The sequence below is a fragment of the Nerophis lumbriciformis genome, linkage group LG34 (assembly GCF_033978685.3).
Source record: "Nerophis lumbriciformis linkage group LG34, RoL_Nlum_v2.1, whole genome shotgun sequence".
Taxonomy (NCBI): domain Eukaryota; kingdom Metazoa; phylum Chordata; class Actinopteri; order Syngnathiformes; family Syngnathidae; genus Nerophis; species Nerophis lumbriciformis.
The window spans coordinates 13,871,133-13,894,068 of record NC_084581.2 but is presented as its reverse complement, the minus strand read 5'-3'; the positions used below and the strand labels follow the sequence as shown (position 1 = coordinate 13,894,068).

Genomic DNA, 22,936 nt, shown 5'->3' with positions numbered 1-22,936 from the left:
CTGTGTATGTCTCCAAGAAGTGCTATTGTACACTTGCTATGCTATGTTATAGATGCCATATATCAATTAAAGCAGGGGTTCTAAACCTTTTTGACCTCGGGGCCCAACTTTTCTACTACAGAGGGCCCTGGAGCCCACTCAACAATTAGCACTGAATTTGTACCGTTATTCTTGATTTGAATCATATTCCATAATTATATCTAACCTACTTACAGTTTACAACATTGTCTAATGATATGAAGCCATGTGTTAATCACAAAGATTAATAATTATTTAACAAATAATCTTCAGGCTTAGGTCAGCCTTATTAGAAAATATGTACTAACAAAATATACTGCATAAGAAGGGACTCAATAGGAACTGACGGAAAATACATTTACATACAAAACCCAAAACCAGTGAAATTGGCACGTTGTGTAAATCGTAAATAAAAACAGAATACAATGATTTGCAAATCCTTTTCAACCTATATTCAATTGAACAGACTGCAAAGACAAGATACTTAACGTTCGAACTGGAAAACTTAATTTTTTGGAAATATTAGCTCATTTGGAATTTGATGCCTGCAAAATGTTTAAAAAAAAGCTGACATAAGTGGCAAAAAAGACTGAGAAAGTAGAGGAATGCTCATCAAACACTTATTTGGAAAATCCCACAGGTGAACAGGCTAATTGGGAACAGGTGGGTGCCATGATTGGGTATAAAAGCAGCTTATATGAAATGCTCAGTCATTCACAAACAAGGATGGGTCGAAGGTCACCACTTTGTGAACAAATCCCTGAGCAAATTGTTTAAGAACATTTCTCAACCAGCTATTGCAAGGAATTTAGTGATTTAACCATCTACGGTCCGTAATATCATCAAAAGGTTCAGAGAATCTGGAGAAATCACTGCACGTTAGCAGCAAACCAACATTGAATGCCCGTGACCTTCGATCCCTCAGGCGGTACTGCATCAAAAACTGACATCGGTGTGTAAAGGATATCACCACATGGGCTCAGGAACACTTCAGAAAACCACTGTCAGTAACTACAGTTTGTCGTCACATCTGTAAGTGCAAGTTAAAACTCTATTATGCAAAGCAAAAGCCGTTTATCAACAACACCCAGAAATGCCGCCGGCTTCGCTGGGCCTGAGCTCATCTAAGATGGACTAATGCAAAGTGGAAAAGTGTTCTGTGGTCTGACGAGTCCACATTTCAAATTGTTTTTGGAAGCTGTGGACGTCGTGTCCTCCGGAACAAAGAGGAAAATAACCATCCGGATTGTTATAGGCGCGAAGTTCAAAAGCCGATATCTGTGATGGTATGGGTGTATATTAGTGCCCAAGGCATGGGTAACTTACACATCTGGGAAGGCACCATTAATGCTGAGCGGTACATACAGGTTTTGGAGCAACATATGTTGACATCCAAGCAACGTGTCATGGACGCCCCTGCTTATTTCAGCAAGATAATGCAAAGCCACAAGTTACAACAGCGTGGCTTCATAGTAAGAGTGTGGGTACTACAATGGCCTGCCTGTAGTCCAGACCTGTCTCCCATTGAAAATGTGTGGAGCAATATGAAGCCTAAAATACCACAACATACTGCTGAACAACTTAGGCTGTGCATCAAGCAAGAATGGGAAATAATTCTACCTGAAAATCTTCAAAAATTGGTCTCCTCAGTTCCCAAACATTTACTGAGTGTTGTTTAAAGGAAAGGCCATGTAACATAGTGGTAAAAATGTCCCTGTGCCAACGTTTTTGCAATATGTTGCTGCCATTAAATTCTAAGTTTATGATTATTTGCAAAAAAAAAATTCAGTGCCTCAGTTTGAACATTAAATATCTTGTCTTTGCAGTCTATTCATTTAAATATAAGTTGATAAGGATTTGCAAATCATTGTATTCTGTTCTTATTTACGAATTACACAACTTGCCAACTTCAGTGGTTTTGAGTTTTGTACAATAATGTTGTGAGAGAAAAAAAAAAAAAAGAATAACTAAACTGTCAATAAGTTTAAAGTGCAAATGAAAATAAAGCTTCCCGACTTTAGTCATCATTTTTGCACTTAACAAACTTCTCTTTAGGTCCTTTTCCACCAAAAGTTCCACCTTTGGTTCCTCGAATTAGAGGTTCCTGTAGAAGTGTGTGGTTTGTTTTTCCACCGTATTTCACAGTTCAGGGTAGTTTATACAAATCAGGCTGATGATGTATGGAATTAGGGCTGGGCAATATATCGATATGCGCGATATATCGCGGGTTTGTCTCTGTGCGATATAGAAAATGACTATATCGTGATATTCGAGTATGCGTTCTCACACAGCTTTTAGCTGCTGGCATTACACTACAGTCTCTCCTAGCTCTTTCCTGTGTCTCCTTCTCACAGACAGCAAGCGCAGCTTCTACACACGTCACATACTGTCACGTCATACGTCACATACGTATACGCCCTCGCGCAGCAAAGAGGTTGCAGCATGGCTAACGTTAGCTGTGATGCTAGCGGTAATACAAGAGAAAGAAGGTGCGAATCTGGTAACAAATGAAGGAATAATTAATTCCCCCAAAATATAGCAGGGGTCCATAGTCTGGCGGTGGTTTGGCTTCAAGTGGGAATATGTCGAATAGACAACCGTAATTTGTCAAGTGTGAGGCGAAAGCTTTGCTATAAAAAGTAACATTACTGCTAATATGTAGCATCATTTGAAAAGTCACCTGCTAGAGAATGAACAGTGCTTACTCCGCATGTCAACATCTGTTCGGTGCCACACTCCCACACCATCAAAATGCAGAGGCAAACATTTCCAGATCAACACCGTGTGAAAAAAATAGTTATTTTTTTTAGTTGGGATTTCCTTCTCTGCATGAAAGTTTTAAAGTAGCATATATTAATGCAGTATGAAGAAGAATGTTTTAATGTAGACACATAGAATCATCATACTGCTGTGATTATATGCATCAAGTGTTCATTCAAGGCTAAGGCAAAATATCGAGATATATATCGTGTATCGCGATATGGCCTTAAAATATTGCAATATTAAAAAAAGGCCATATCGCCCAGCCCTATATGGAATAGTGGTTTAGTATATTTCTATACTGATACCATGTAAATAAACAGACAATATTAGGTCACAGTTATTTTACTAAAAATTAAGTAAATGAAATGCAAAGCAAGAATATACAAAACGATGTGATTTAAAACATTAAGTGTACCGAATGGCTCATAAAATGTCCGGCTTTTGTCAGCAATGTCCAACAGTCAGAACGTTGTCCTCTCAATAAATTATGAATTCATGAGGGTCAGGTGGTTCCTTGTGGTCGATTTCAGCTCTAAATGACAATATATACAGTAAATAACAAATGTCAGTGTTAATCTCACGCCGACAACACAAAACACATTGGCTTTAACGTTAGCTTGTTAGCATTAGCATTCCGTTTACTCCGGTTGACGCTAAAAACTACACAAATGGAATTCACTGATGACTTTTACAACATTTAATAAAGTAAATAGTGAATATTTGATGTTATTTACCTTTGTTCCACTTGTGTACTGCCCCTCATTGCCCCTCGGCTGGCGCAAGCTCCGGGGACTGCGTCTAGTGGCCTGCTGTCTAGTGGCCTGCCATTCCCGGGCAGAGACCTCGCTGAGGGTGTAAGGTTTTTTTAATTAAACTTTTTTTTTTAATTTGTTGTCCGGGGGCTTCTATGCCGCCTGGTAGGGTCTCCCAAGACAAACAGTTCCTAGGTGAGGGATCAGACAAAGAGCAGCTCGAAGACCTTTATGGAAAGTAACAATCGAAGTCCTAGATTTCCCCTGCTCTGACGCGGGTCACCGGAGCTTCCCTCTGGAGCCAGGCCCGGAGGTGGGGCACGATGGCGAGCGCCTGGTGGCCGGGCCTGTCCCTCTGGTGCCCCGCCGGGCACAGCCCAAAGAGGGAACGTGGGTCCACCCTCCAATGGGGTCACCACTCATAGGAGGGGCCATAGAGGTCGGGTGCAATGTGAGTTGGGCGGAAGCCGAAATCAGGCCACTTGGTTGTCCGATCCTCGGCTACATAAGCTCGCTCTTGGGACGTGGAACGTCACCTCGCTGGGGGGAAAGGAGCCAGAGCTGGTGTGCTAGATATATCGGACTCACTTCAATGCACAGCAAGGGCTCTGGAACCAGTTCTCTTGAGAGGGGCTGGACTCTCTTCCACTCTGGAGTTGCACGCAGTGAGAGGCGACGGGCTGGCAATTCTTGTTTTTCCCCCGGCTCAAAGCCTGCACGTTGGACTTTAACCCAGTAGACGGGAGGGTAGCTTCCTTCCACCTTCGGGAGTGGGGACGGGTCCTGACTGTTGTTTGTGCTTACGCACCAAACAGCAGCTCAGAGTACCCTCTCTTTTTAGATTCCCTTGAGGGAGTACTGGAGAGTGCTCCCTCAGGTGATTCCCTTGTTCTGCTGGGGGACTTTAATGCTCATGTTGGCAACGACAGTGAAACCTGAAGAGGCGTGATCGGGAAGAATGGCCACCCGGATCTTGCCCCGAGTGGTGTTTTGTTATTGGACTTTTTGCTCATCACGGATTGTCCATAACAAACACCATGTTCAAACATAAGGGTGTTCATATGTGCACTTGGCACCAGGACACCCTCAGCCGCAGTTCCATGATCGACTTTGTAGTTGTGTTATCGGATTTGCAGTCTCATGTTTTGGACACTCTGGTGAAGAGAGGGGCGGAACTTTCTACCGATCACCACTTGGTAGTGAGCTGGCTCCGATGGTGGGGGAGGATGCCGGACAGACCCGGCAGGCCCAAACGCATTGTGAGGGTCTTCTGGGAACATCTAGCAGAGTCTCCTGTCAGAGAGAGTTTCAATTCCCATCTAGCTAGGAGGAACTACGAAAGGTTCCTGAAGAACTAAATCTTCCCAGGCTGTTTTTGGTGGAAACACAGGGGAGACTTTATTTACCTGGGTAAGTGGGAAAGTTCCTGAAAAAATTCCTGCGGTAGAAAAGGGCCTTATGACTTTAGCTCCAGTCTTCTTCTGTTTGTTTGAGATTGCCATTACTGCCACAAGTGGTATTACAACTGATTACCGCTGTGGCCCATACGGACCACAACTGAGAAACATATTTTTTGGCAGCCCTGTAGGTAGTGCTCGCTGCTCAACAATAGTCCTTGTGGTTAAGAAACACTGACTTACAGTACAACAACATAACATTAAGGAGTGTGGAAGGAGGACACACACTCATTAGCATTTGTATTTAAAGTATTTTCAGAAAATAAGAAAAATTAAACCTTTAACATTTTCCCTATCCCACTCATTTACACATGCACACTGATTGTTGCTGTTCAATGAGCAGTAAAAAAAAAACCTAATAATAATGAAAAACTCTTGTCATCATTGCAGGTTGTCGTTACTGTGCAAGTGGCCGAGTCGGGGATCCCACCTGTCTACTGGAGCACGGCTCACTATGTGGAGATGCTCCTGAAGGCCGAACTTCCATTGGTCCACTCTGCCTTCAGGATGTCTGGTTTCACTCCATCCCAGGTACCACGATTCTTGTTTTCATCCCCTGTCTGTCTTCCCGTCTCCCTTTTTGCATGTATCAAACAATAGTGCAAAGAACGTGAAATAGTTAATGGATTGCCATTATTACCCCAGCTGATTTTACAAGTGAGAGTATCCAGACTATCTGCTTATAAAAAGTGGTATTGATCACATTTTCTTTGTGGAGGCTCCTGTTTATTGTCGGATGTACACTCACTGTATAATACATTAGAAACACCTCGCAATACATAAAATTTGAGGTGAAAAGGGCTGCTGTAAGAACCTTTGACTTCAGTTATCTTAGCCTTTTTGTGGCATTTCTCATTTAATCTCTAGATTACTATTGCAACAACACATCATCAGCATGGTAATAGTAACCTGTCTCACGACGAGGAACGTGAGTTGGGTTTACGCTCGGGGTGTCAAGCTCATTTTAGCTCAGGGGCTGCATGGAGGAAATCTATTTTTGCACGGGCTAGACTGGTGAAATCATGGCATTAAAACTTAAACATAAAGACCACTATAGATTGTTTTCTTTGTCTTACTTTGCCCCAAAATAGAACAAACACATTCTGAAAATGTGCATATTACAAATAATCCTCTTGGAAAAACACTTCAAATTCGTTGAAAATTCTGAGGAAAAAAATGGTGCAGTTTCAAAAACCACGTGAAGACCACAATGAACCTGGACTTTGTGTCAGTGTATTTACAAAGCCATTAAACTTCAAGCACATCCTGTTTATGATTCTCATGTTGACAGTTCACCATTAAAAACGTCTAGAAAGGCAATCAAAGTGTTTCCTCAAACTGCCGCTTTGGTGAAATCCGCAACTGCCACAACAGATGAATTTATCTTCATTCAATGATAAGACAAGATGGCGGCGACAAGATGGCGGCGCCCTGATGGCAGCGACTTGCAGACGCTCTTGGAAGTGTAGAGCGATTTGGCAAAAATACCCGTCAATTCTGTCTATTTCATGGCTGGCTCACAGCGTGGACACTTCGTGATCAGATACGACCGACAGACGATTCTGGATGTGGATAGATCGGGCCGTTATAGGCTGAAAGATGCAGGTACTTTCGACCTCCTCGCTAGCATGGGGATTCTTCGCTGGCTACATCCAGCGGCCTCTAAAGCAGCGGAGTTAAGTGCCAGCGGGGACCGTCAACGGAAGACACGTAAGCGGTGTGAGCGGAAGCAGAAGCGGGGATGCCGAGCGGGGCTAACAACAAAGCGAAAGGCTAATCCTCAAAGAAGCGCTAGTCCGGGTGAGAAGTTTGTTAAAATAGAACTAGCCAGCGCCAGGCTGGATAATACCTGCACACATAGCAACTATTTTAGAACAATACACAACTCAAAAAATGTTTTTTCTGTGTCAGAAGTAGACATGCACTCTACTGAGGTGGCAAGTTATGATGCGTTCGGTTTATCACAACATCAAGCAAACAATCGGAAAATTCCCGTCATATCAATTCCTAGATATGGTCGAAATTATTTAAAGTGCACTACACATAATAAACACAACATTATTAATATTGCTACTACGGATAATTTCAACAAAAACTCCTCAAAACAGCCCACTACCTATAATATGGGCTTCTTAAACATAAGATCATTATCTTCCAAAACGCTATTAGTTAATGAGGTCATTAAAGACAATAATCTTGACGTTATTGGTCTCGCCGAGACCTGGCTCAAACCAGACGATTTCTTTGCGCTGGGTGAGGCGTCTCCTCCTGGCTATGCGGGAGCGCATATTGCCCCTCCCATTAAAAGGGGTGGGGGAGTTGCACTCATACACAATAAAAACTTTAATCTTACCCCAAACCTAAATAATAAATATAACTCGTTTGAGATGCTTACTATGAGGTTTGTCACACCACTGCCTCTCCACCTGGCTGTTATCTACCGCCCCCCAGGACCCAATTCGGACTTCATCAGTGAATTTTCAGAGTTCGTTGCTGATTTAGTGACGCACGCCGACAATATAATCATAATGGGGGACTTTAATATCCATATGAATACCCCATCGGACCCTCAGTGCATGGCGCTCCAGACTATAATTGATAGCTGTGGTCTTACACAAATAATAAATGAACCTACGCATCGCAACGGAAATACGATAGATCTAGTGCTGGTCAGGGGTGTCACCACCTCCAAAGTTACGATACTCCCGTATACTAAAGTAATGTCCGATCATTACCTTATAAAATTTGAAGTTCTGACTCATTGTCAACAAACTAATAATAATAACTACTATAGCAGCCGCAACATCAATGCTGCCACAACGATGACTCTTGCTGGCCTACTGCCTTCGGTAATGGCACCATTCCCAAATTATGTCGGCTCTATTGATAACCTCATTAACAACTTTAACGACGCCCTGCGCGACACCATTGATAGTATAGCACCGCTAAAGCTTAAAAGAGCCCCTAAAAGGCGCACCCCATGGTTTACAGAAGAAACTAGAGCCCATAAATTATCATGTAGAAAGCTGGAACGCAAATGGCGCGCTACTAAACTTGAGGTTTTCCATTAAGCATGGAGTGATAGTTTAATGACTTATAAACACATGCTTACCCTAGCTAAAGCTAAATATTACTCAAATCTCATCCACCTCAACAAAAATGATCCGTAATTTTTGTTTAGAACAGTAGCATCGCTAACCCAACAAGGGACTCCTCCCAGTAGCTCCACCCACTCAGCAGATGATTTTATGAATTTCTTTAATAAGAAAATTGAACTCATTAGAAAGGAGATTAAAGACAATGCATCGCAGCTACAACTGGGTTCTATTAACACAGATACGACTGTATCTACGAAGGATACCGCCCTCCAAAATAGTTTCTCTCTCTTTGATGAAATAACACTAGAGGAATTGTTAAGATGTGTCAATGGGACAAAACAAACAACATGTTTACTTGACCCATTTCCTGGGAAACTTATTAAGGAGCTTTTTGTATTATTAGGTCCATCAGTGCTAAATATTATAAACGTATCACTTTCCTCTGGCACTGTTCCACTAGCATTCAAAAAAGCGGTTATTCATCCTTTGCTCAAAAGACCTAACCTCGATCCTGACCTCATGGTAAACTACCGGCCGGTGTCCCACCTTCCGTTTATCTCGAAAATCCTCGAAAAAATTGTCGCACAGCAGCTAAATGAACACTTAATGTCTAACAATCTCTGTGAACCTTTTCAATCCGGTTTCAGGGCAAATCACTCTACGGAGACAGCCCTCGCAAAAATGACTAATGATCTACTGCTAACGATGGATTCTGATGCGTCATCTATGTTGCTGCTTCTTGATCTTAGCGCTGCTTTCGATACCGTCGATCATAACATTTTATTAGAGCGTATCAAAACACGTATTGGTATGTCAGACTTAGCCTTGTCGTGGTTTAACTCTTATCTTACTGACAGGATGCAGTGCGTCTCCCATAACAATGTGACCTCGGACTATGTTAAGGTAACGTGCGGAGTCCCCCAAGGTTCGGTTCTTGGCCCTGCACTCTTTAGTATTTACATGTTGCCGCTAGGCGACATCATACGCAAATACGGTGTTAGCTTTCATTGCTATGCTGATGACACCCAACTCTACATGCCCCTAAAGCTGACCAACACGCCGGATTGTAGTCAGCTGGAGGCGTGTCTTAATGAAATTAAACAATGGATGTCCGCTAACTTCTTGCAACTCAACACTAAGAAAACGGAAATGCTGATTATCGGTCCTGCTAAACACCGACATTTATTTGATAATACCACCTTAACATTTGACAACCAAACAATTACACAAAGCGACTCAGTAAAGAATCTGGGTATTATCTTCGACCCAACTCTCTCCTTTGAGTCACACATTAAGAGTGTTACTAAAACGGCCTTCTTTCATCTCCGTAATATCGCTAAAATTCGTTCCATTTTGTCCACTAGCGACGCTGAGATCATTATTCATGCGTTCGTTACGTCTCGTCTCGACTACTGTAACGTATTATTTTCGGGTCTCCCTATGTCTAGCATTAAAAGATTACAGTTGGTACAAAATGCGGCTGCTAGACTTTTGACAAGAACAAGAAAGTTTGATCATATTACGCCTATACTGGCTCACCTGCACTGGCTTCCTGTGCACTTAAGATGTGACTTTAAGGTTTTACTACTTACGTATAAAATACTACACGGTCTAGCTCCAGCCTATCTTGCCGATTGTATTGTACCATATGTCCCGGCAAGAAATCTGCGTTCAAAGAACTCCGGCTTATTAGAGATTCCCAGAGCCCAAAAAAAGTCTGCGGGCTGTAGAGCGTTTTCTATTCGGGCTCCAGCACTATGGAATGCCCTCCCGGTAACAGTTAGAGATGCTACCTCAGTAGAAACATTTAAGTCCCATCTCAAAACTCATTTGTATACTCTAGCCTTTGACTAGCCCCCCTTTTTTTAGACCAGTTGATCTGCCGTTTCTTTTCTTTTCTCCTCTGCTCCCCCCTATCCCTTGTGGAAGGGGAGACACACAGATCCGGTGGCCATGAATGGGGTGCTGGCTGTCCGGGGTCGGGACCCGGGGTGGACCGCTCGCCTGTATATCGGTTGGGAACATCTCTGCGCTGCTGACCCGTCTCCGCTCGGGATGGTTTCCTGCTGACCCCACTGTGGACTGGACTCTTACTGTTATGCTGGATCCACTATGGACTGGACTCTCACAATATTATGTTAGACCCACTCGACATCCATTGCATTCGGTCTCCCTAGAGGGGGGGGGTTACCCACATATGCGGTCCTCTCCAAGGTTTCTCATAGTCATTCACATCGACGTCCCACTGGGGTGAGTTTTTCCTTGCCCTTATGTGGGCTATACCGAGGATGTCGTTGTGGCTTGTGCAGCCCTTTGAGACACTTGTGATTTAGGGCTATATAAATAAACATTGATTGATTGATTGATTGAAATATTACAAACCCCGTTTCCATATGAGTTGGGAAATTGTGTTAAATGTAAATATAAACGGAATACAATGATTTGCAAATCATTTTCAACCCATATTCAGTTGAATATGCTACAAAGACAACATATTTGATGTTCAAACTGATAAACTTTTTTTTTTTTTAAATAATCATTGACTTTAGAATTTGATGCCAGCAACACGTGACAAAGAAGTTGGGAAAGGTGGCGATAAATACTGATAAAGTTGAGGAATGCTCATCAAACACTTATTTGGAACATCCCACAGGTGAACAGGCTAATTGGGAACAGGTGGGTGCCATGATTGGGTATAAAAGCAGCTTCCATGAAAGACTCAGTCATTCACAAACAAGGATGGGTCGAGGGTCACCACTTTGTCAACAAATGCGTGAGCAAATTGTTGAACAGTTTAAGAAAAACCTTTCTCAACCAGCTATTGCAAGGAATTTAGGGATTTCACCATCTACGGTCCGTAATATCATCAAAGGGTTCAGAGAATCTGGAGAAATCACTGCACGTAAGCAGCTAAGCCCGTGACCTTCGATCCCTCAGGCTGTACAGCATCAACAAGCGACATCAGTGTGTAAAGGATATCACGGCATGGGCTCAGGAACACTTCATAAACCTACTGTAAGTAACTACAGTTGGTCGCTACATCTGTAAGTGCAAGTTAAAACTCTCCTATGCAAGGCGAAAACCGTTTATCAACAACACTCAGAAACGCCGTCGGCTTCGCTGGGCCTGAGCTCATCTAAGATGGACTGATACAAAGTGGAAAAGTGTTCTGTGGTCTGACGAGTCCACATTTCAAATTGTTTTTGGAAACTGTGGACGTCGTGTCCTCCCGGACCAAAGAGGAAAAGAACCATCCGGATTGTTATAGGCACAAAGTTGAAAAGCCAGCATCTGTGATGGTATGGGGGTGTATTAGTGCCCAAGACATGAGTAACTTACACATCTGTGAAGGCGCCATTAATGCTGAAAGGTACATACAGGTTTTGGAGCAACATATTTTGCCATCCAAGCAACGTTACCATGGACGCCCCTGCTTATTTCAGCAAGACAATGCCAAGCCACGTGTTACATCAACGTGGCTTCAGAGTAAAAGAGTGCGGGTACTAGACTGGCCTGCCTGTAGTCCAGACCTGTCTCCCATTGAAAATGTGTGGCGCATTATGAAGCCTAAAATACCACAACGGAGACCCCCGGACTGTTGAACAACTTAAGCTGTACATCAAGCAAGAATGGGAAAGAATTCCACCTGAGAAGCTTCAAAAATGTGTCTCCTCAGTTCCCAAATGTTTACTGAGTGTTGTTAAAAGAAAAAGGCCATGTAACACAGTGGTGAACATGCCCTTTCCCAACTACTTTGGCACGTGTTGCAGCCATGAAATTCTAAGTTAAATTATTATTTGCAAAAAAAAAATAGTTTATGAGTTTGAACATCAAATATCTTGTCTTTGTAGTGCATTCATATGGGTTGCAAAGGATTTTCAAATCATTGTATTCCGTTTATATTTACATCTAACACAATTTCCCAACTCATATGGAAACAGGGTTTGTACAATCATAATACACACAAAACAATTATCAAAATGACACCATAGCCAAAACCAAGGTAACATAACTACAAACGTAACCAATGCAAACATGGTAGATTTAACCATGAACAAAAATAGAACAAACACAATAAATGTAGAAAAACACATTTTTACAATGGAGTTCAGGGTGCACATTGTGCATTCAACCAATTACATGCACTGCATGGAATTCTAACTAAAAAGATGATAGTCAAGTTGACATAAGTCTTTGCATCTTACAGTTTCGTTATTTTAGCTGAGTGGATAATTTACAAAGAAAGAAGGTATTGTGCGTCGATACTGCCGCCATCTACTGCCAGGAGCAGCTGATTACTTACATCTGCACTGATTGGAGTAGCGGCAGCCAATCCAGACGTCGCTTAAAATCAGCTGACATGTCAGCTTTAAAAACTGTCATGTGTGATGTGGGTTACACTTGAATTGCTATCTCTCTCGGTCGTCCTCAGACGAGCCTTCCATCGTTGTCTCCAGTCATCCTGGTTCTCCATACATCTGGCTAGCTTGTTGGTGCTTTGTGCTCCCGCATCATTCTTGAGTACATCCACATATGTTACAGTGGGACGTCCTCGTGACCGGTGCCCATGTGTTGGCTCCCACAGTACCAGTTTGCTGGCTGGCAGCTACTGGTGTCTTTGGCAGTGTCCTGCTAGTCTCATTCTCCTGGCTGCTATTTTGTCGCTTACCCTGTGTATTCCAGCATACAGATTCTCGTTGGTAACGTGTACATGTGTGCTGATGTTGAGCATTCTGGTGTAGCACCCATCTAGAGACTTCTGCAGGGTTGGCTTCAGGGTCCAGCATTCACTGCCATATAGGAGAACAGATTCCACAGTCGCGTAGAACAGTGGTCCCCAACAACGCTTGAAAATTTGGGGGTGTTTTTTTTTATTTTTATTTTATTTTTTATAAAGAAATACAATCGTGTGTTCTTATGGACTGTATCCCTGCAGACTGTATTGATATACATTGATATATAGTGTATATATTGTGTTTTTATGTTGATTTAATAAAAAAATTAATAAAATAAAATAAAAAAACAACATTTTTTTTAATTTTTTTTTTTTTCTTGTGCGGCCTGGTGGTTGGGGACCACTGGCGTAGAAGAAGCTGAGTTTGATTTGTCGGGGGAGATTGTAGTTCCACACACTGGCCTTACCGTTCAGGGCCCTCCATGCAAGTGCCTTCCTTACTTTTAGATCCTGCTCTGTTGAGTTGACCCATGAGCCAAGGTACTTGAAGTCATTGACTTCCTTCAGAGCAGTGCCTCCTGTTGTTGTAAGATGTTGGTGTTCTGCTTGGATGTTATAGGTGATCACTTCAGTTTTCTTGGCATTCAGCCAATAAAACTGAAACCTTGCGGCAAGTCAGAAACCTTGGCGCATTCTGACTCCACTCTGCTCAAGAGCTCCTGTGCTTGTCCCATGTGGTTGGAGAGCAGGCTAATGTCGTAGCTATTGCGGCATTTAGAATGGCAGTTTTTTTTGTTTTTTTTTAAATGCAGCTAGTTTTTATATGTAGCAAACTGAACTCCATGTGAGCAGGCATTGGGCGATAGACGCAGAAAAACTCCCCTTAGGGAAGAAAAATAAAGGAAAGAACCCGGGCATTGTGAGGAGGCCGTCTGTCTTGACCAGTTGGGTTGGGATACATAGTCAGAGTAGAGAGACACAGGGTAACCTGAGATAGGGAACGGTTATAAGTCCAAAAAGAGTAGGATGAGGCAGAGCCCATTTTATTCCACCCCTGTACTATAATGAATATATTTTTGTAATATCATACACTTTACTCTAATTGTTACACTGTCTACTTTATAAACACCAACTGCTTGTACTGTTTCTTAAACTGGCTCATTGTAGTACATTGTTTAAGTTTATTTCCATAGTTTAATTCCACATACAGATATATTAAATGCTTTTATTGTCGTCCATACATACAAATGCCCTCGATGCCTTTGTAGCCATTTGCGTCCCCAGGAAATACAATTTATAATTGCATGAAAAAATGTACTGTAAAATAAACGTTTTGATGAGGCAAACTGTCTTGCACATTAGTTGGAATGCATAGTAAATTAATTCACTTTTAAAAGATTCATTTAAACCAACTTGCACCGTAGAAAGATGGCTTTCTAAAATGTAACATTAAATACAATATTACAATCCTTCAGAAATGTTTTTTTTTTTTTACGTATGTGCGGTAATTCTTATCCCAACTATATATTATTTAATTTCACATTTTTCACTCAGTCCTGTTACCCTAACACTTTACCAGCCCACTCTAAAACATTGTCACACATGGCATCATTCAGATTCTCTGCAGGCCATGAGAAGTTTAAAAGTAACTTCACACATGTATGTTTCTGTATATTCCAATTATGACTGCATTTGTTTAAATCTCAGCACAGTCCTATTACTGTACCTAAATTATTTTTGTTTATAAAACAATCTATTGTTGAATCACTGTAATGTGCTTAGTATCAATATACTAGTAGCATAAATGTCATGTGGTTTCATGTATTTGCTAATCCTATGCCAACAACTCACTTATGTTTTTTCAGTCCTGTTACTCAATGCGCCATCTTCGGCTTAGGAACCTTGTACAAAATGAAATTAAAGTTGAGATGGGCCAATACACATTTTTGAGTATTTCAATATGTATATTATCATATTTTATGTTGAAAAAATATGTTATTAATACCAAGCAAATGGCCCTAAAGACTGGACTGAAGTAGAATAAATATTTTTTCAATTCTGATGCTAAAGGACTACAGTGCATTTTGGCTTTGAAATACCCCAAATGGCGTGAAGTCTTTTTTTCTCGCTCTTTCTGCTATTCAAGCTATTTTGTTTCCCCTCCTTAAAATGTGAGTAAGGCGCCCTTTGTGGTTCCATGGCAGGAGAGGTTCACACGACGCTCAGTGATTTGCATCTCAGATGCGGAGCAGAAGAGTTAGCATTCCACTCGTCCTCATGCTCTTCAAGGTGATGATGGCCCCATGCGCACGCACACACACTCCCTCCCCCACACTCCTTTGGAAAGCTTTTGAAATGTTTCCGTTAACCTGAGGAGGCGAGTGTGTGTATGTGTGCGTGTGTATGTGTGTGGGCCTCCATCCATCCATCCATCCATTTTCTACCGCTTGTCCCTTTTGGGGTCGCGGGGGTGCTGGAACCTATCTCAATAGCCAAGTAAAAGAGAGATTTGTAACTATTAAAATCCATCTTAAGACTGGAAAGCGCATGCTGTGGAAAAAGGTGTTGTTCTTGCTTTGAATCACAGTCCAAACCGGGACGCTTCACTGTACTTGGACTGCTGTGTTTGCATCACTGCTGATTGTCTCTCCTCATCGAGGAAGCCGCCATCTGCTTCACTGTAACTGATCAGTGAGAGCAGGCGGGCGGAGCTTGTTGAGCAGGAAGAGAAATAAACACCAGCAACTTGTCTTCACGTCCCTTAATCCCTGCTCAATATTCAACGCTGCCGCCAGCTAACCCTCCTTCGCCATGTTTCCAGACAGATGATGGAGGCAGTGTCAGCAAAATGCTAAATTAGACTCCAGACGTGTGTGTTTCTATTGGTGTCCAAACGTCTAATGTGTTTACACATTCTCATGAACACAACTGGTTTCAATCTTCTTTTCTTTGGCCCTCCCACAGATGTGCCTTCACTGGCTGGCTCAATGCTTCTGGAACTTTCTGGACTGGCCTGAAATCTGCCACTATGTGTGCACCTGTGTGCTTCTGGGCCCTGACTACCAGGTCTACACCTGTCTGGCCCTCTTCAAACACCTGCAGCCCGACCTCCTGGAGCGCACGCAGTCTAGTGAGCTGCAGGTCTTCCTCAAGGTGGGCAACAAAACACCTCTGTATCATTTTTCCCCACAGGAAGTCATGCAAATATAATTAACCTGTTTCAGTTTTAAAAATATGAAATATGTGTATCATATGGTGATGCTGAAGCCTTATTGATGTTAATCAAACTCAATTTATACCAAAAATGCAACAAAGTGCTTTAAAATTTAAAAACAATGCCCCGATGACCCACCTCCCCCCATCATCAGTCTCACACACACATACACACGCATGCAGTACACACCTAAACACGATCACAGGAGCCGTCTGCACCAGGAGGTTGCCAGACCACACCCTCTAATGCCCCTGGCCCACCCAAAAAGCATAAACAAACATGCCGGTCACTCACACAGTTGATTGATTGAAACTTTTATGAGTAGATTGTACAGTACAGTACATATTCCGTACAATTGACCACTAAATGGTAACACCCAAATAAGTTTTTCAACTTGTTTAAGTCGGGTTCCACGTAAATCAATTCATAGTACAAATATATACTATCATCATAATACAGTCATCACACAAGTTAATCATCAGAGTATATACATTGAATTATTTACATTATTTACAATATGGGGGGTGGGATGTGGAGGGGGGGTTGGGGAGGGGGGTTAGGTTTGGTTGATATCAGCACTTCAGTCATCAACAATTGCATCATCTGAGAAATGGACATTGACAGTGTAGGTCTGACTTCGTAGGATATGTACAGCGAGGAGTGAACATAGTGAGTTCAGAAAGTATAAGAACAAGTATATACATTTGATTATTTACATTTGATTATTTACAATCCGAGGAGGTGGGATGTGGAGGGGGGAGGGTGTTAGTCTAGGATTGAAGTTGCCTGGAGGTGTTCTTTTAGTGTGGGTTTGAAGGAGGATAGAGATGCACTTTCTTTTACACCTGTTGGGAGTGCATTCCATATTGATGTGGCATAGAAGGAGAATGAGTTAAGACCTTTGTTAGATCGGAATCTGGGTTTAACATGGTTTGTGGAGCTCCCTCTGGTGTTGTGGTTATGGCGGTCATTTACGTTATGGAAGTAGTTTGACATGTACTTCGGTATCAGGGAGGTGTAGCGGATTTTATAGACTAGGCTCAGTGCAAGCCCGGTAAGTGTGCATTGCCACCGCCATGAATGGTAAGATGCTAAAACGTGCAGATCAGCTGAACAAGCGTGCAGCCCAGCCTTTGACTAGCGGTAGTCGTGAGTAGCGATAGTGCTAAGAAGCCTAAAGACACTCCATTGTTTGGTAATGGTTCACCTTCCTGTTGAACTATGTATACCAGAGGTGCCTAAAAGTGGACCTCGGCTCTTTTTTTTAAAGCCTGTGACACATCATAGAAGAAATAAAATAGTGCTGTCAAATGATTAAAAAATGTAATCTGATTAATCACACTTTTTCATTATGAGTAATGATGATTAATGGCAGAAAATTACTTGCGCGTGTAATTTAAATGAACTTTTAATACAATGCAATTTTATTATCAGAATGCCATAACGACAAACATGTTTAAATGTTTTATTTGAATGTACGTAATTTTGCTAACAGTTCTATCTAAAGTCACGTCTGCGTTTATTTTGAAGTAAAATTTGCCAGGAAGCACACCAGTTAGTTTCCTCACTCATCTTTGCATGGATGTATGCATTGACCTGATCGCTGAGCTTATAACAGCTGGCCAAAATAAATTGCGCGATTACCGTATTTTTCGGACTATAAGTCGCTCCGGAGTATACGTTGCACCGGCCGAAAATGCACAATAAAGAAGAAAAAAAACATATATACGTCGCACTGGAGTATAAGTCGCATTTTTGGGGGAAATGTATTTGATAAAATCCAACACCAAGAATAGACATTAGAAAGGCAATTTAAAATAAATAAAGAATAGTGAACAACAGGCTGAATAAGTGTACGTTATATGAGGCATAAATAACCAACTGAGAACGTGCCTGGTATGTTAACGCAACACATCATGGCAAGAGTCATTCAAATAACTATAACATATAGAACATGCTAAAGGTTTACCAAACAATCTGTCACTCCCGATCGCTAAATCCGATGAAATCTTCCTCCACGGTGTCACCTCTGGTATGCGCCGCTAGCGTCCATTCTTTCTGCTGCTTGATCGCCGTTTTCTGGTGCATATTTCACTACGTCCAACTTGTAATCTGCAGTATATGATTTCCTTTTCGGTGCCATTTTAGTTCAGTCCTTCTCAGTTTTTATAAGTTACCGCCAATGTTGCTGTGATCTATTTTAATAGCTCCGGCAGTAGCGTATAGCATATAGCATATAGCAGTTAGCATTCTAAAACCCACAATGCACTTCTGCCATGACCCGCCCCCGCCAAATTCTTATTGGTTGGCGTGTGAGTGACGATTGCTGTTGTGTGTGTGACGATTGCGGACATTTTCTTCGTCGCTCACGCGAATGAGCTAAATAATATTATTTGATATTTTACGGTAATATGTTAATAATTTCACACATAAGTCGCTCCGGAGTATACGTCGCACCCACGGCCAAACTATGAAAAAAACCTCGACTTATAGTCCAAAAAATACGGTAATCTGCATTTATACATGATTAATGCAATAATGTTTTGTGATTAATCGCATGAGTTAACACGTTAAAATTGACAGCCCTATTTGAAATAAATGATATATGTATAACAATTTTTTTTGCCCTTTCAAACAAAATGAATTATAATTTGCATGTCGCAACCTACCACCACTAATAGATTACAGTCTTGTGGGAAACACCAAATATAGTTTATCATCATAAATATAGCTATGGCATACTTCCTTGAAATATGGCAATATCCTTTAATTAAGGCTCTCAGTTCTGAATCATCTGTATGCTGCGAACACCTCTGCAGTCAAGCATGGTGATGATGATGATGATGACGACAGACCTCCATAATGAGCAAACAACAATTATTTATTGCGGTGTGCCCACACCAAGACCAAGCTTGCGTGAAACTCTGTATTAGTCGTTCCGGCCAAATATACTGTGAATGAGGCTCGACACTCATTAAGCGTCCCGGCGCGTCTTATCTCTGCCGTGTTAACATCGCTATCAGCCGCCGCCCACTTCCTGTGAATAAAAGAACAGTTAAGGGAGGCTTTATCACAGGACGCGCGCCTAATGAGCGCCAGCATCTGATATGGCTGCAGGAGACACACTTACGCAGTGTAGCTGTGAGTGTGTGTGTGTTGGCTTTCTTTGGTGGTGGGGTACAACTCTAGACATCCCACCTTTTCCGGGTAGACATTTCTCTTTTGTGAGGACATTTTGGCTAGTCCACACAAGAACAATGAAGGGTTGATCTCCTTTCATCCTATTGAAGTGATTGTGTGTGTGTGTGAGTCTTTGTGTGTGTGTGTGTGTGTGTGTGTGTGTGTGTGTGTGTGTGTGTGTGTGTGTGTGCGTGCGTGCGTGCGTGCGTGCGTGCGTGCGTGTGTAACAGAGTTCAACATAGTTCTCATCCTGAATTGAACCATTAACTTTTGGATATTTCAGCTTCTGTGTCTGCCGGCCGTGATCTCTTGGCTCTCATTTTGGTCGGGTGGGGGATAATGCGAAGGGCGTATTTTACGCACACACACACACACACACACACACACACATACACACACACACACACACACAGTCTGTCTCACAAGAAGTGAAATCTATTTTTCATCCAAATTAAAATTTCAAAAGCCAAACGACTTGTTACAGTCGTTTTGCGTCTGTGAGGAGGAGCTTAACTGCTGAAGTATGTGCACTGCTGTGCAGTAACAGTACGTGAGTTGCAGTGTGAAGTGTGAGCTCTGCTGTGGGAGCTCTACTCTTAGCAATTGGCCAACAGTGCGGTGCAGCTACAGTTTGCTCATTATTTAATTCCTTTGTACTGACAAGCTTTGTACTGACAAGCCTGTAGTGCGTCGCATGAACATAGACAATGACACAGACTTCATTTAAAACAGTTGTGCTGTCACGTTGTTGCTACAAGTTTAAAGCAACAATGTGTGACAATTTGACAGTAAAGCAACAGCTTTAGAATAATGTTGATGCTACACTTGCTGATAATAAAAGGCCTAAAGTATCTGATGTTGTCATGGCAACTCCAATTGTATTCGGTTTAGTGGTCTATAAAATTGGTGGACCAGCCAGGACACAATGGAGTTCTTCCAGTAGTAATTGGATTGTCCTCTTTAGCTTAGTTCTCCAGTTTGGCCTAAAAAGTCAACTGCACTTCACACCTGTTGAGAGTCAAGTTGATTCACAAGTCAGGCCCGAACAACACTCTGCATACATAGACAACCATCTGAACCACATCTGAGCAAGGACTTGGCGATGGAGGCAAGAAAAAACTTCCATCAGAACCCAGGCACTGTGGGGTGGCCGTCTGTCTCGACTAGATTGACAGAGTCGAGGGACAAAATGTAGATAGCGATAACAGGTTAGAGGGGTTAAACAATAGAGAGAGGGATGACAAAACATTGGTGGCCCCAAATAGTAACACCTTGTTTACATTGTGTTTGCAGGAAGAGCCAATTAAGGGCTTCAAGTTCTGTGACTATCTGGAGTTCATGGAAGTTCTGGAGAGACGCTACAGGAACATCGTTCTCACGGACATGAAAACTATTGGACACCCCACAGAGTGACAGTGGAGAGGAGAATGCTAATGTTACCATATCTCTTTAGGCTTTAGGCTGGAAATTGCAATTGGCTGGAAAAAATTAAAGACTTTATCAATCAAGATCAGGAGTAGGATTTAGACCCTGTCTACATTAACTCCTTAAACAATTAATTATTTAGCCTAAGCCCTGTGTCAGCCACACTAACCCATCGTTTAAGGTTCCCCTCCTTGGATAATTTTTTACACGGGTAAGTGCTCCGTGTACTTCTTGAATCTCCGGCTCTTAACTTTGTGTGGACTCATCAATCGTATACAAACTGAGTTCGGAGAGGAAGTGACGCCAGAAAGACCGTGCCCCACACAGGAAGTGACGTCAGAAAGAACGCGCCACAGCCAGCTTCATAACAACCGGTTTCGTAACTTGGAGGTAACCACTGGAATGATGGAGGCGAGTCATCAGACATGCCCGTGTTTCTCCTTCTACATGTACAGACACTTGTGGAAATCACACATGAATACCTCAAGAGAAGGAAACGGGCGATTGCAGCTATTTCGGATACAACACTTCTCAGACGCCAACATAGCAATGTTGAGTGACGGTTTTAGATAAGGCCTTGAAGAACAATATCTAGATCCCTACATTTATTGTTGTAAACTGTTCTTTATCACATTGTATACATTCACACGTCCATTAAAGATATGATTTATGTATGATGGATCAGGTGTGATTCACTACAATAGGGCCAGTCTAACAGCTGCTGATGGTGAGGCAAGCAAGGTTTACTGTTAAAATAAATGTGGCAATAGGCTACATTGAAACACAGGGTAAGGATACACGTCCAAGTCAGAGGTAACTATGACATAATATATATGCGCGTCTGCAATTTTTCCGCGCATGCGTACTAGGTCGCATTGCGCCGGCGGACAGAGAAGGGAGGGGGTCTTAAACGATGGCATTGTGTGTGTGTGGACAGGGATAAGGTTAGGTGGAATATAGCCTGTGTAGAAGCAGCCTTAAGTTGATCATATCTGCTGGGTGCAAGACCGTCCAAAACAGACACCCCACGGAGCGAGATCTTTGTCTTTTTGCCCAAATGGAGAATTCCACAGACTTGATTGAAATGCGCATGAGGGAAAAATGTCAGTGTTTTTTTTTTGTCAATTCGTATATTTTTAGTTTAGTTTTTATTTAAGGTTTTGGACCAATTTGGATCTTTGTTGGATCTTGAACCGGTCAGCCTCAATTCCCCAATCAAGAATAGATGGAAATAGAAAGAGCTCTGAAATGATTCTACGTTCAAAGATTTTTGTATTCCTCCCAACCACAGATCTTGACCAAAATGCCAGATGTGTTGCTGGTACTACTGTTTTGAACACAGTCTGGCGGGGGAGACAAACTCCTCTAAAAAGATGAGTTACGACTGCTAGCTGTCACTAGCAATACAAGCTAACCATTTCTAACCTCCGAGCTTCAAAGCTGTCAAACCCAAACAACATGGGAAGACAAAACGTTTCTACTGTAACAAATGCAGAGGAGGTGGAAGAGAGTTGAGAATCAGGTAGTCACCAAGATGTAATAATGATGTTACATAACAGTGACGTGCTGTCAGTGGAGGCAAGTGAGGTAGTGCCTCACCTTGCCACCAGGTGGCTTAACCATGAGATGTTCAAAAACAAAGTAATAAAATCAAATAAGTTTTTATATTTCTCTTTTGGTCTATGCTTTCTGTGTGATTTTGGTGTGGTTCCTGTATATTTTGATCATTTTCATGGTCAAAATCGCGGAAATTCTGTGTTTCCTAATGGAAATAATGTGGTAGACAAGAAGTGAGGCAGACACAGGAGGTGCCTCCACTGCTACACACAAAGTGTATTGAGCGTGTGCATGCGAGGGGGCGCATGTTTGTTGCCACGGAGAAAAGGCAGGCCATGCGGTAGCAAGTACCTCTGCCTCAAGTAGGGGGCGATATATCAAAAGGTCATGAACTGCCAACACCGGTTAACCCTTAAGAAGTAGAAGAAGAAAACAACAGACAACAACTGCTTCGCTTCCCTCAAACTGTGACGTTTTTTTCGCCCTAAAAATGGAGGATTTGATTTCTAAAATAAGGAATTTTTCAAGACTGGACTTTCAATCAAAGCAAGAAGTCATTATTACTGGGGAACCAACACCAGAGCTGCCAGATTTGATTCAAAGGTGTGTGATCCGAGGACAAAAAATAACTTGTTCATTTCAGAAATATTGGTATACTGGAAAATAATGGCTTTGTGGTTGTGCTACAAAAAACGTCTTTATTGCTTTCCCTGCCTTTTATTCTCAACGAGTGACCGCGTGACCCAAATGGGATATACTGAGGTGGCGACTTCCGACTTCCGCCCGAATGCAGCTGA

At 42.1% G+C, this 22,936-nt stretch overlaps 1 protein-coding gene across 1 annotated transcript in view; it reads left to right on the top strand.

Annotated features, from left to right (window-relative positions):
- tbc1d32 (TBC1 domain family, member 32) overlaps window positions 1-22,253 on the top strand; it is a 96,351-nt gene extending 74,098 nt beyond the window's left edge. Inside the window, exons 32-34 of the mRNA XM_061929957.2 lie at window positions 5,381-5,521; window positions 15,728-15,916; window positions 20,451-22,253. Coding sequence (XP_061785941.2) covers window positions 5,381-5,521; window positions 15,728-15,916; window positions 20,451-20,570 — 450 coding nt within the window. The 3' untranslated portion in view covers window positions 20,571-22,253. The remainder of the gene's footprint in view (window positions 1-5,380; window positions 5,522-15,727; window positions 15,917-20,450) is intronic.
- Window positions 22,254-22,936: the final 683 nt, after the last annotated feature.